This window comes from Pan troglodytes, chromosome 5 (assembly GCF_028858775.2).
Source record: "Pan troglodytes isolate AG18354 chromosome 5, NHGRI_mPanTro3-v2.0_pri, whole genome shotgun sequence".
NCBI lineage: Eukaryota > Metazoa > Chordata > Mammalia > Primates > Hominidae > Pan > Pan troglodytes.
In genome coordinates, this window is record NC_072403.2 from 122,153,292 (window position 1) to 122,165,363 (window position 12,072).

The window sequence follows — 12,072 nt, forward strand, 5'->3', positions numbered from 1 at the left end:
TTTCATATGGAGTCTGAAATCTGGTATATATTTTACACTTACAGCACATCTCAATTCAGACACTACATTTTCATCAAAGTATTTTATCTTTCATACGAAGTAGATTTACATGCCCAAATTGTTTCAAACGTACTTAAAAGTTTTCCAACTACTAAATCAAGTGCAGTCACGTGTTGCTTAACAATGGGGATAGGTTCTAAGAAATGTGTCATTAGGCGATGTCATTGTTGTCCGAACATCATAGAGTTAACGTACGTACCAAACCTAGGTGGTATAGCCTACTCCATTGCATAGTTCCATTATAATCTCAGGGGACCACCATCATATGGTGGTCTGTCACTGAGCGAAAGGTTATTATGTGGTATGTGACTGTATAATATTTTAATTTAAATTAATTAAAAGTAAATGTAATTTAAAATTTAGTTTCTCAGTTAACCACAATTTTAAGTGCTCAGTAGCAACATGCCTCTAGAGGCTACCATATTGCACAGTACAGTTATAGTACCACATTTTACATAAGAGTGGCTCAGATATTCAGTATACTGCCTCATCTTCTGAAAAACATTGTAGGGTTCAATCTGATCGTAAAATATCTCATATAAAAAATACAAATGCTCATATTTTTCTTGCTACATTTTGGGTAATTTCCTCAGGCCTGTCTTCCGGTTTTTTGTTGTTTTTTTTTTTTGAGACAGATTCTCGCTCTGTCGCCCGGGCTGGAGTGCAGTGGCTCGATCTCGACTTACTGCAAGCTCCGCCTCCTGGGTTCACGCCATTCTCCTGCCTCAGCCTCCCGAGTAGCTGGGACTACAGGCGCCCACCACCGCGCCCGGCTAATTTTTTGTATTTTTAGTAGAGACGGGGTTTCACTGTGTTAGCCAGGATGATCTCGATCTGCTGACCTCGTGATCCGCCCGCCTTGGCCTCCCAAAGTGCTGGGCTTACAGGCGTGAGCCACCGCGCCCACCTCCAGTTCATTTTAAGTCTCTTTAGTTGTGTCCAGGGTGCCGTTGTTCCATTAAACTTCTTATTTCCATGGCTGTTTTTCTTTTCTGGAAGGTGTATTTGTACTTTTTTATATTTACCTGTTCTTTTTCACAGTGTCGTATTTTCTTATGGCTCATATATAGTCCTTTATGCCTTTAATCATGATAAATCATGTATATTATACTTTCTTTAAGATTTTTATTCTGTTATGTCAAGTTCTTGGGCTGAAAACCACGTGGTTTATTGTGTCTGCTAACTCTACCTCATGGGGGACTGTTTATTTCCTTGTCCGTTCTAATATTTTATTATGGGTTTTGTTTTTCTAAGGAAATCCTTTGTAGCCTGGATTGGTGAAAAGTCCTTTTAGAGTGGTTTTGCATCTGCTTCTGCCATATACCCCTGAGGTATCACCCCTAGAGCCTGTTTGTTTTAATTTCCAACTTTTATTTTAAGTTCAAGGGTACATGTGCTGGATGTTCAGGTTTGTTACATGGGTAAACGTGTGCCACGGTGGTTTGCTGCAAAGAGCATCCTGTTACCCAGGTATTAAGCCCAGCATCCATTATTCTTCCTGATCCTCTCCCTCCTCCCATCCCCCACCCTCCAACAGGCCCCAGTGTGTGTTGTTCCCCTATGTGTCCATATATTCTCATCATTTAGCTCCCACTTAGAAGTGAGAACATACAGTGTTTGGTTTTCTGTTCCTGTGTTAGTTTGCTGAGGATAATGGCCTCCAACTCCATCCATGTCCCTGCAAAGGACATGATCTCATTCCTTTTTATGGCTGCATAGTATTTCATGGTGTATATGTACCACATTTTCTTTATCCAGTTTATCATTGATGGGCATTTAGCTTGATTCCATGTCTTTGCTGTTGTGAATAGTGCTGCAGTGAACACACATGTGCATGTGTCTTTATAATAGAATGATTTATATTTCTTTGGGTATATACCCAGTAATGGGATTGCAAAGTTGAATGGTATTTCTGCCTCTAGGTCTTTGAGGAATTGCCACACTGTCTTCCACAGTGGTTGAACTAATTTACACTCTCACCAACAGTGTAAAAGTGTTGCTTTTTCTCCACAGCCGTGCCAGCATCTGTTGTTTTTTGACTTATTAATAATAGCCATTCTGACTGGTGTGAGATGGTATCTCATTGTGGTTTTGATTTCCATTTCTCTAATGATCAGTGATGTTGAGCTTTTTTTCATGTTTGTTGGCCACATGTATATCTTCTTTTGAGAAGTGTCTGTTCATGTCCTTTGCCCACTTTTTAATGTTTTTTTTCTTGTAAATTTGCTTAAGTTCCTTATAGATGCTGGATATTAGACCTTTGTCAGATGCATAGATTGCAAAAATTTCTCCCTTTCTGTAGATTGTCTGTTCACTCTGATGATAGTTTCTTTTGCTGCGCAGAGCTCTTTAGTTTAATTGGATCCCATTTGTTAATTTTTGCTTTTATTGCAATTGCTTTTGGGATCTTCATCATGAAATCTTTGCCCGTGCCTATGTCCTGAATGATATTTCCTAGGTTTTCTTATAGGGTTTTTATAGTTTTAGGTAGAACGGGTTTTTATCTTAATTTCTCAGCTTATGGTTTTCCTCATCATGTGATTAGGATAAATTCAACTATTCAACTCCTTGCACAGGCCTGAGGTTTCAATTTCTCTTGAAAACTTTTCTTTGTACTCAGAGCTATAAGCAGAGATAAGCGTCCTTGTGCTGGTGGATGTAGAATTTTTAGGTCCATTTTTCACTGAGGTTGTAGCCCTCTCCCTCTTTGCTGTAGGTGTCCTTAGTCCCAATCCTTTCTCCCCAGTACCAGGTCTTATCTTGTGCTTTAGGCCTCTATCCATTACTATCTCTATCCATTACTCTATCCTTGGAGTTAGTGTAACTAAACTCCAAGGGCTACTACAGTGTAGATTCCTGTCTACCTGTCTGGCTCTAGGCTCCCTCCCTCTGGGCTTTTGTATCTGGAAAATGTTTTCTTCTTCGACATTCAGTCATACACACACACACACACACACACATACTTATATACCATATACACACATGTATGTACTCGCATATATACAAACACATATATACACATACATGTATATATATGGAAGGATCTCTAGGGATCTATGTATGATTGTATTTTGTATCTTTAGATGTCACCATGTTATTGGAAAAATCTAAAAACAGGAATGTAATGTAGTGCAGTCTAAAAAACGTACATTCTGATTTTTAGAACCATGTGAGTTTAAGTGTGTGATACTAAAAGGTACTTTCCTAAGGGTACTTCATCTTGATGACCAGAGAACCATCATAATGGATTCACCTTTCATCTGGGCTTTTTCTGCATAAGCACATCATTTGGATTCTTTTGAATTTATCAGAAGACTTCCCTTTATAGCACTTGTCTTAATCCATTCAGGCTGCTGTAACAAGATACCTTAGACTAGGTAATTTATAAGCAACAGAAATGTATTGCTCACAGTTCTGGTGGCTGAGAAGTCCAAGATCAAGGTGCCAGCAGATTCAATGTCTGATGAGGGCTAGCTCTCTTCTTCAAAGATGGTGCCTTTTCACTGTGTCCTCACATTGTAAAAGGGGGAAAAACTTTCCTCAGGCCTTTCATAAATGCACTAATCCCATTCACAAGGGCTCTGCCCTCATGACCTAGTTACTTTCTAAAGGCTCCACCTCATAATACCAACATGTTGGGAATATTTCAACATATGAATTTTGGAGGGTCACAAAATATTCAGACCATAGCAGCATACAAATTAAGAAATTATCTTACCATTGTCTAAGCCTCATCTAATCACAGTAGTCAAAATAATGAAATTTTCAAGCTAGAAGAAACTTTAGAAATTAAATATTCTAACCTAAGGAAATACTTCAAGAAAGGTGAAGACTTGCTTGATATAACACAGCTAGTTAGCAGCAGTATCAAGAGTCTCTTATTTCTTCCTACTGTCCTGCCTCTATATAATGTCACTTAATTGTATATTTTTAAAACTGTTGGATTTGTGTTATAACCTTTGTGGCTTCTAGGCTTGCTGTCTCTGAGCTAGGTAATTTAAAAGAAACAGCTATTTACATAGTGTTTATTTCATCCTTAGTAAAACAAAACCTGTAACTGAGGACATTCTCATGGCTCCTTCCATTAGAGTTGTGCTCCCATCACTTTCTCTTTGCCCAAAAGGAAATCTCTGGCTCATATTTCAGTCTCTACAGTACCTCTTCTCACCTTGATTTTACTCTTTCAACTATTGTTTTTATTATGCACTTTCTACTCCATGTCCTATAAAAACTATGGTTTGAATCATTTTTGTAAAAATACTAACCCCTATCTTTGGTAGAAATAGTCTCACATCATCCTTCCTTCCTTCTCTCATTAACTGAAAAATGTCTCCATGATACTATGAATTCTGGTTCCATATACTGACTCTGAAAAAGACTGCGGGGAGTTGCTACAAAGAAAGGACAATGAGAAAGATTGAGGTTTAATATCCCAGGACTCAGATATCTTCTAATAATAATTGAACCTTCAATTATTATTGTATTCATTCAATTCAACTATTTTATGGTTCTCGGTTCTCCAAGGCCAAGAAGATTTCCAGGTTGGCATCCTTTAATCAGGAATAGGGACTACCACATGCAGTGCAATGAACAGCCATGTCGAGAAAAGAACAAATTGTGTCCAAATTTAAATAACAAAATGACATACAGTGGTCCATCTAAATTCCAAAGGTATTTTTAATGCCAGAAAAAACTTCAATAACAAATGATGAAATAATTTTTTAGAAAAATTATATGGAAATAGCTTTTTAAATTTATATTCAACAAAAATTTATTGAGCCCTTTTTACTTAGCCACTGGGGCTGTAGACATGGCCCTTATCCTCATGGAGCATACAGTCTGCTGGGAAAACCAGACATTATACAAGCAGAGAAAGTACAGACACTGTTAAGACAGGAAGAATAGAGGACATTGTGGGGACACATAGCTGGGAGCCTTAAATAAGAGGGGTCCCTGAGAAAATGATGTTTGATCTGACATCAAACCTTGAGAAATAATATTTTCTTGTACTGATAATTTTTATTGACACATAGTTGCAGTTTCTCATGTTATAGAACACACTTGGACCTTTATTTATTATATAGATCCACCCAGGAGTGATATTCAAAATATCCAATGACAAGTAAGGCAGAAGATAGGCCAGTTAGAATAGAAGCAAGCCACAGTGCTGTGTCAGGATCCTGGAAGCTGCCTTTTGTGCTGTGCATTAGCCTTTAATTGCCCAGTCATGGGGAAAGGCCTGGGCATCCTGTGAGAGGGTCTCCAGTGCAGAGGGACCACTGGGGAACCACTGTATCTCTACTGGTACTTTTCAAAAAAGCATAAATATGTCCAGTGTATTCCAAGGGACATACTCTTTAGTTGACAAATAAATTGTATATATTTATGGCACGCAACATGATATTTTGTTATATGTATACATTGTGGAATACTAAATCAACTAATTAACACATCCATTACCTCAAATACTTACTTTTTGTGGTGAGAGTATTTAAAATCTACTCTCTGAGCAATTTTCCAGTATATGATACATTGCTATTAACTATAATCACCATGTTGCACATAGCTCTTCTCTACTGGTACGTACTGATTAGATATCAGTCCTATGCACACTTGGTTTCTCTATTGAAATTCTCTAGTCTAGTCTTGAATAGTTTAGTCAAATTTGATCTTCCAAATTTAAATCCCTTATTATTTCAGATAGCCATATTGTACAAAACTAATCACTAAGAAAAAGTTAAAATAGTCTGAGAAAATAAGTTGCTGGTTTTAAGAAAGCGTTAAATTTTAATGTGTTGGAAACCATTTTTCCACATGGTTCTTTTTTTTTTTTTTGAGATGGAGTCCTATGGTGCCCAGGCTTATCTCAAACTCCTGGACTCCAGTGATCCTCCCATGTAGCTGGAAGTACAGACACATGGCACTGCACCCAGCCTCCATATAGTTATAAAGTGTGACAGCATTAAGAATGCTTGATTTATATTTCTTAAGAAATATAATCAAGTCATTTAAAGAATTTCAATAATCTCTAAATGTAAGCAGTTCTAAGAATATATTGAATCTTTGGGTTATGATTTTATCTCATAAGTTCAGGCACCTCTTTCAATGTAAGAAAAAGTAAGACATTTTAGCATAAGGTTAAATGTATTATTGAATCCACAAAGTATCAGCAATTGGCTAGTACAAAATGAATTATGTTACTGCTTAAGAATCAAACATAAATTTATCTCCACCAGAAAAGAACAATTACACTAATTGAGCTTGGAGGTACTGTTGTATTGTTAAGTAGAATGGTCTATTTAAATGAGGTCTTTTGTTTTGTTTTTGTTTTTTTTTTTTTTGAGACGGAGTCTCGCTCTGTCACCCAGGCTAGAGTGCAGTGGCGGGATCTTGGCTCACTGCAAGCTCCGCCTCCCAGATTGACGCCATTTTCCTGCCTTAGCCTCCCAAGTGGCGGGGACTACAGGCGCCCGCCACCATGCCCGGCTAATTTTTTTGTATTTTTAGTAGAGACAGGGTTTCACCGTGTTACCCAGGATGGTCTTGATCTCCTGACCTCATGATCCGCCCGCCTCGGCGTCCCAAAGTGCTGGGATTACAGGCGTGAGCCACCATGCCCGGCCAATGAAGTCATCATTTTTACACTAGCAAAATATGGTAAGCCTGGCTTCCTGGGACTAATCTAAGCTTTGCAAAATCTAAACATTTAATGCTTAAAAAATGCAATTTTTATACTTACTAAAAGATCTTATAACTAAGGCAGAAATGCTTACATGAATAACTGATTTGGACTAAACACTGTAAACCCGTGAGTTTGTTTATGCCCTATCCTGAGGTAAATTTGGACCTTCAGTCAATTCTAGTAGAAATTTGTTCACTTCTCCCTGGTTCTTCATTTGAACATGTCAAATAGTTACAAATATTTATATGATAACCTTTTATATTATAGCTGCATCAAATACAAGCACTGTAAGAAAAGAAGGGGAAAATTGTTTTTCTTTAACAAATTATGATACAGAGTTTATGCTAAAAGGCAACTTGTGAATCTCTTTCATCCTCATATGCCTTACACCTACAAAAGAGCATTGTTACTCATTTGATAAAAGCATTATCAAATGTGTATTTTCAGAATCATTTATGAACACTGCTCTAGTAAAAATGTAAGATATGCATGTCACAGATATTCACATCTTAGCTCATTTATCTGCAAGTCAAAGACTAGTTTTAAGCAAAGGAGAATTACTTTGCTTAAGCAACTCCAAGTGACTAGTGACTGCCATTTCTAAAACCCAGGAGGAAAGTGACAAGTACTGGGACAAGCCAGAAGAAGAGTCATTTCCAGGCCTGCAAGAGCTTTTCTGGCAACCTAAATATATTGACAGAGAAGTTGTTGGGTCTCCATATTTCTTCAGTAAGCTTCCATTTGGCAGGCATACTTTAATCAAGTAGATGATTTAAGTCCAGCAAACCTGCATGCTACAAAATAATTCTGACTCAAACTTGCAGGCCTTTTCTATTTGTAGTTTCCCCCTACTCCCGTTTTACTAATAGGGAGGCAAAAATGAGTCCTTTGGACAAAGCATCTTATGTTTGGTACAGGCTTTGGAAGCTGCATTGTGGATGGGACCAAACACCAGCTTTTTGGGATCTGACAGACCAAAATGTAAATGACTGTTCCTCCATCTACAACTTGAGTAATCTGAATAAGCCATTTAACCTCTCAGAGTTTCTTTTTCTTTTTTCTTTTTTTTTTTTTTGAGATGGAGTCTCTGTCTGTCGCCCAGACTGGAGTTCAGTGGCGCAATCTTGGCTTACTGCAACCTCCACCTCCCAGATTCAAGCAATTCTCCTGCCTCAGCCACCCGAGTAGCTGGGACTGCAGGCACATGCCACCACGCCCACTAATTTTTTGTATTTTTAGTAGAGACAGGGTTTCAATGTGTTAGCCAGGATGGTCTCGATCTCCCGACCTCGTGATCTGCCCGCCTCGGCCTCCCAAAGTGCTGGGATTACAGGCGTGAGCCACTGCGCCCGGCCTCTCTCAGAATTTCTTTACTCATGATATTGGAAAAAAATAAACTTCCTTGTTGGGAGAATTAGGAATAAGCTATGCACATGGTCCGGCAGACAGTTAGCTCTCAGTAAAGAGTAACTCTTGGTTTTGTTTGTTTGTTATGTGTTGTTTGTGTTGCTCTTGTGGTGGTTGTGGTGGTGATGATTATGGTTTTGCCCGTTCCTCATAAGAGGATCTTGTGTTTGCCTGTTCACAAGTAAACAGTGCTACAGTAGCCTGATCCTATTCTCATGGCCTGCACCAGTAGTTCTCCACAGTGGGTGATCTTGCCCCCTCAGGGACATATCCTACAATGCACAGAACAGCCCTCCCCCAGTAAAGAATTATCCAGCCCAAATGGCAATAGTGCTGAGGTTAAGAAATTTATTATGTTTATTTATGATAAACATAATAAACTCTAGAGGCAGGAAAACCTTAACAACCATCAGTATATTCATCACAAATTTGAAACTATCCATGAAGAGAATGAAGGACCATTTTAGAAATAAGCATAAAATAAGTATGGATAACTATTAAACAGGCTGCCTGGTCAATCAGCGTGGCTGGATGTGTTCATGATATATTCTTTTTTAACAGTACATTCATTCATGCTTCAGGTACATATAGCATGATGAAGTCAATGCTCAACACCACCAACCTGAAATAGTTAACTTGCCGTAGACAAAGGGGCTTTCAGTAATGCCCTAAATCTCCAATTCCACGAATTAAAAATCTTAATATGGGTGTGCTACATATCTAAAAGCTGATCAGACTGGACATTTAAGATGAATACACTTTCTACACTTTAATGTATAAAAATGTTTATATATTTCAGTATATAAAAATTTTATGAAAATAAATCTGTTATATAATCCAAACAGAACTGGGCTAAAGTTAGCTTTGCTTTGGAGATGACACCATATAAACTAACAGTATAAAGCAATTTAGAGTGTGTGTGGACCCTTCTGCACATTGGAAATACCTCTGTACATTGAAATGACTAAACTGCCTTTTCAGATCACACTTACTCAAGCCAGTCCTCTCAGCTCAACAACTTTTATTAGTGGACTATGAGTTTTAAAATAAAAAGCTCATGTGTATATATTTTTTAATTATCACAACTAACTCAGAAAGTCCTGTTCTCTTTTCAACTCAAGCTAGTGAGGTCATCCAAGTCTAAGACAATTTGATTTCTCACTTGAGGAATGGCATTTTCAAACCACTTCAAGAAACAAAGAGCTAACCTGGGGAATGTCTGAGGGTAGAAGGAAGTACAAATTGGGAAAAGGGGTAAAGTCTAGTAATAATCGGCATTCTACTCTCTCCCCCCAGTTTTTGAGCAATGTACATACAGTTTTATACTCAGGATATAAAAATGCCAAAAAATATATTTAATTGACAATAAAGTAATAATGTGGTTTTTATGCTATTTATTTGAAATAGAATTTTAGAAAATTATGCACATGTTTAATCATGTAAATAGTAATGAGAGAGAGCATTTGAACCGCTGAGAACCTAAACTTTCCACTTAACTTTTAATGTAGAAAGGATAGGTGCTATTGAAAAACTGTCTAACTATCCTACGAAAGTGAGACGATGGTCCTCAGGCCACAGTCGTGTAAGTGATGCCAACTGGGAGTAAAGAAAAATGCACTTAACATTATTAGAGATAATGTATTTTTTAAAAAAAGATTTGACAGCATAGGCAAGTCTGTGGGTGGTAAATCATGTTTGAAGGCAGAAGAGGCAACAGCAAAGATACCCAGATTCTGCTCTGTGCTTAGTTTAATAGGAAGTGAAGGGGAATTAAGGCTGAGTATAAAAAGCATCTTGAGTTGAAGCTCTTTTTTTTTTTCTGTGAACAAATAAACTTTATTCAGGTATAAAAAGCAAGTGCTTTTTCAAATACGTAAAATCTAAAAAGTGTAATACCCAAAGTATTCGTCCATTCTCACACTGCTATGAAGATATACCTGAGACTGAGTAATTTATAGAGGAAAGAGATTTAATTGACTCACAGTTTAGCATGGCTGGGGAGGCCTCAGGAAACTTACAGTCGTGGTGGAAGGGGAAGCAAACACATCCTTCTTCACATGGCAGCAGGAAGGAGAAAAATGAGAGCCAAGTGAAGGGGGACACCTCTTATAAAACCATCAGATCTCATGAGGACTTACTCAGTATGATGAGAATAGCATGGAGGAAACCAACCCCATGATTCAATTACCTCTCACCAGGTCCCTCCCACAACACGTGGGGATTATGGGAACTACAATTCAAGATGAGATTTGGTTGGGGATGTAGCCAAACCATATTACTCATGGACTTATAATGAAGTAATCATTAAAGGCCTTACTTCAGTGAGGAGAGCACAGACCGAAGGAGCCAGATGGAAACCAGAATATGTGAGTCAAGAAAATGGTGAAACATGCAGTAGGAAAATCTATCTTATCTATCTATCTATCTATCTATCTATCTATCTATCTATCTATCATCTATTTATCTACCTACCTACCTACAATGGTTAATTTTATGTGTCAACTTAACTGGACTAAAGGGTGTCCAGATCTTTAGTTAAACATTATTCTAGGTGTATCTGTGAGGATATTTCTAGATGAGATTAATATTTAAATCAGTAGACTAAATAAATCAGATTCTTCACCTCAGTGTAAGTGGACCTCATTCAACCAGTTGAAGGCCTGAATAGAACCTAAGGCAGTAAGGAAGAATTAATTCTCTGTCTGGCTGTCTTCAAGCTGGGACATGGGTCTTGGTGAGGTCAAGACCTTCAGACTTGGTCTCGAACTGGAACTTACACCTTCGTGTTAAAGCTCTTGATAGTCTAGTCTCTTTAACTCAGTGACAGAATTTGGTGCATCCGAGTTCCCAGAAATCAGAAGTATTGCTGCTTAGAAAGCCACAGCATGGCCTCAGCAAAGGCTGAGAAGGAATGACTGAAATCTACAAGGTTGTAAAGAATATCATTAACAAGGTAAATAAGAAAAACCTTGAAAAAGGAGGGTCAAATTCAAATTTAAAACCCTATTTTAAACAGTAGGGGAAGAACTTAAAAATCTCACCAACCTAGTAAAAATAGGAAATTTATATAATTTCATTTCAATGTTGGTGAATTCATAGATTATAGATACATAGAGAATTTTAGGGAAAACTGTGATGAGTTGGGGATAATCTTCCAAGTTAAGGTGAAGGAAGAGTCTGGGCAAATAGGGGTGACTGTGTTTATCCCTTTAACAAGTATTGACTGTGCCCCATCACATGCCAAGCACTAGGCTGCATGCCCTGCAATAACACACTCCCTGCCTCAAGCAGGGCACAGGCTAGCAGGAGACTGGATGAGTAAACTCATGATTAGAATTATGGACATGCTCCATTCTGCAAATATTTTCTTGTGCTCTTGATGACATCCTGCATCCTATTTCCATCTTGTATTCACCCAACTCAGAGTATAACAGCTACTTGCATTGAAAATGTCTTTCTTCAAGAATAGCTGAGGTTTAGATAAGTCTTTGTAACTGTGAAAAAGCCTGAAATCCTTTTGTTCTAACTCTTTGAGAAGGCTGTACCAGAACCGCACAACGCTGCTGTCACTGCCACTGACCTCAAACCCAGGCCAGTGGAGATGGATCTCAAAGATGAGCTGTCCAATCTGCTCAAGAACATCTTCCAGAATAAGATTTTCCAAAACTTTCCATTCTGCACTTTCCAGATCTGCCTTGAGAACGTCAATCTGTAACAAAGCAATGAAATGAGATTAGCAGATTTAGTAAAACTATCTTGATGTCAGGAGTTTCACATTATAGCTACCTCTGAAGGAAACAGAATTTTTAAAATTTTAGAGCTGAGGGTGGTTTTCAAGTGGCCATTTGCATTTATGACATGAATTTCTAACCCCATTCCATACTAAATGTTTTGGTTTTTTGTTCTTGTTTTTAAGAGATGGG

General features: G+C 37.9%; 1 protein-coding gene across 6 annotated transcripts in view; it reads right to left on the reverse strand.

Annotated features, from left to right (window-relative positions):
• METTL24 (methyltransferase like 24) overlaps nucleotides 1-12,072 on the reverse strand; it is a 172,736-nt gene that overhangs the window by 49,030 nt on the left and 111,634 nt on the right. For 2 of the 6 annotated variants that reach the window (XM_054686891.1, XM_054686890.2), the window contains exons 5-6: nucleotides 11,730-11,858; nucleotides 10,132-10,200 (exon numbers count right to left, since the gene is read on the reverse strand). In XM_054686891.1, coding sequence (XP_054542866.1) covers nucleotides 10,135-10,200; nucleotides 11,730-11,858 — 195 coding nt within the window. In that variant the 3' untranslated portion in view covers nucleotides 10,132-10,134. Of the gene's footprint in view, nucleotides 1-10,007; nucleotides 10,201-11,336; nucleotides 11,859-12,072 lie in introns of those variants that run through there. The other 4 variants (XM_054686889.2, XM_016956145.3, XM_001154509.7 and 1 more) reach the window with 4 other exon arrangements.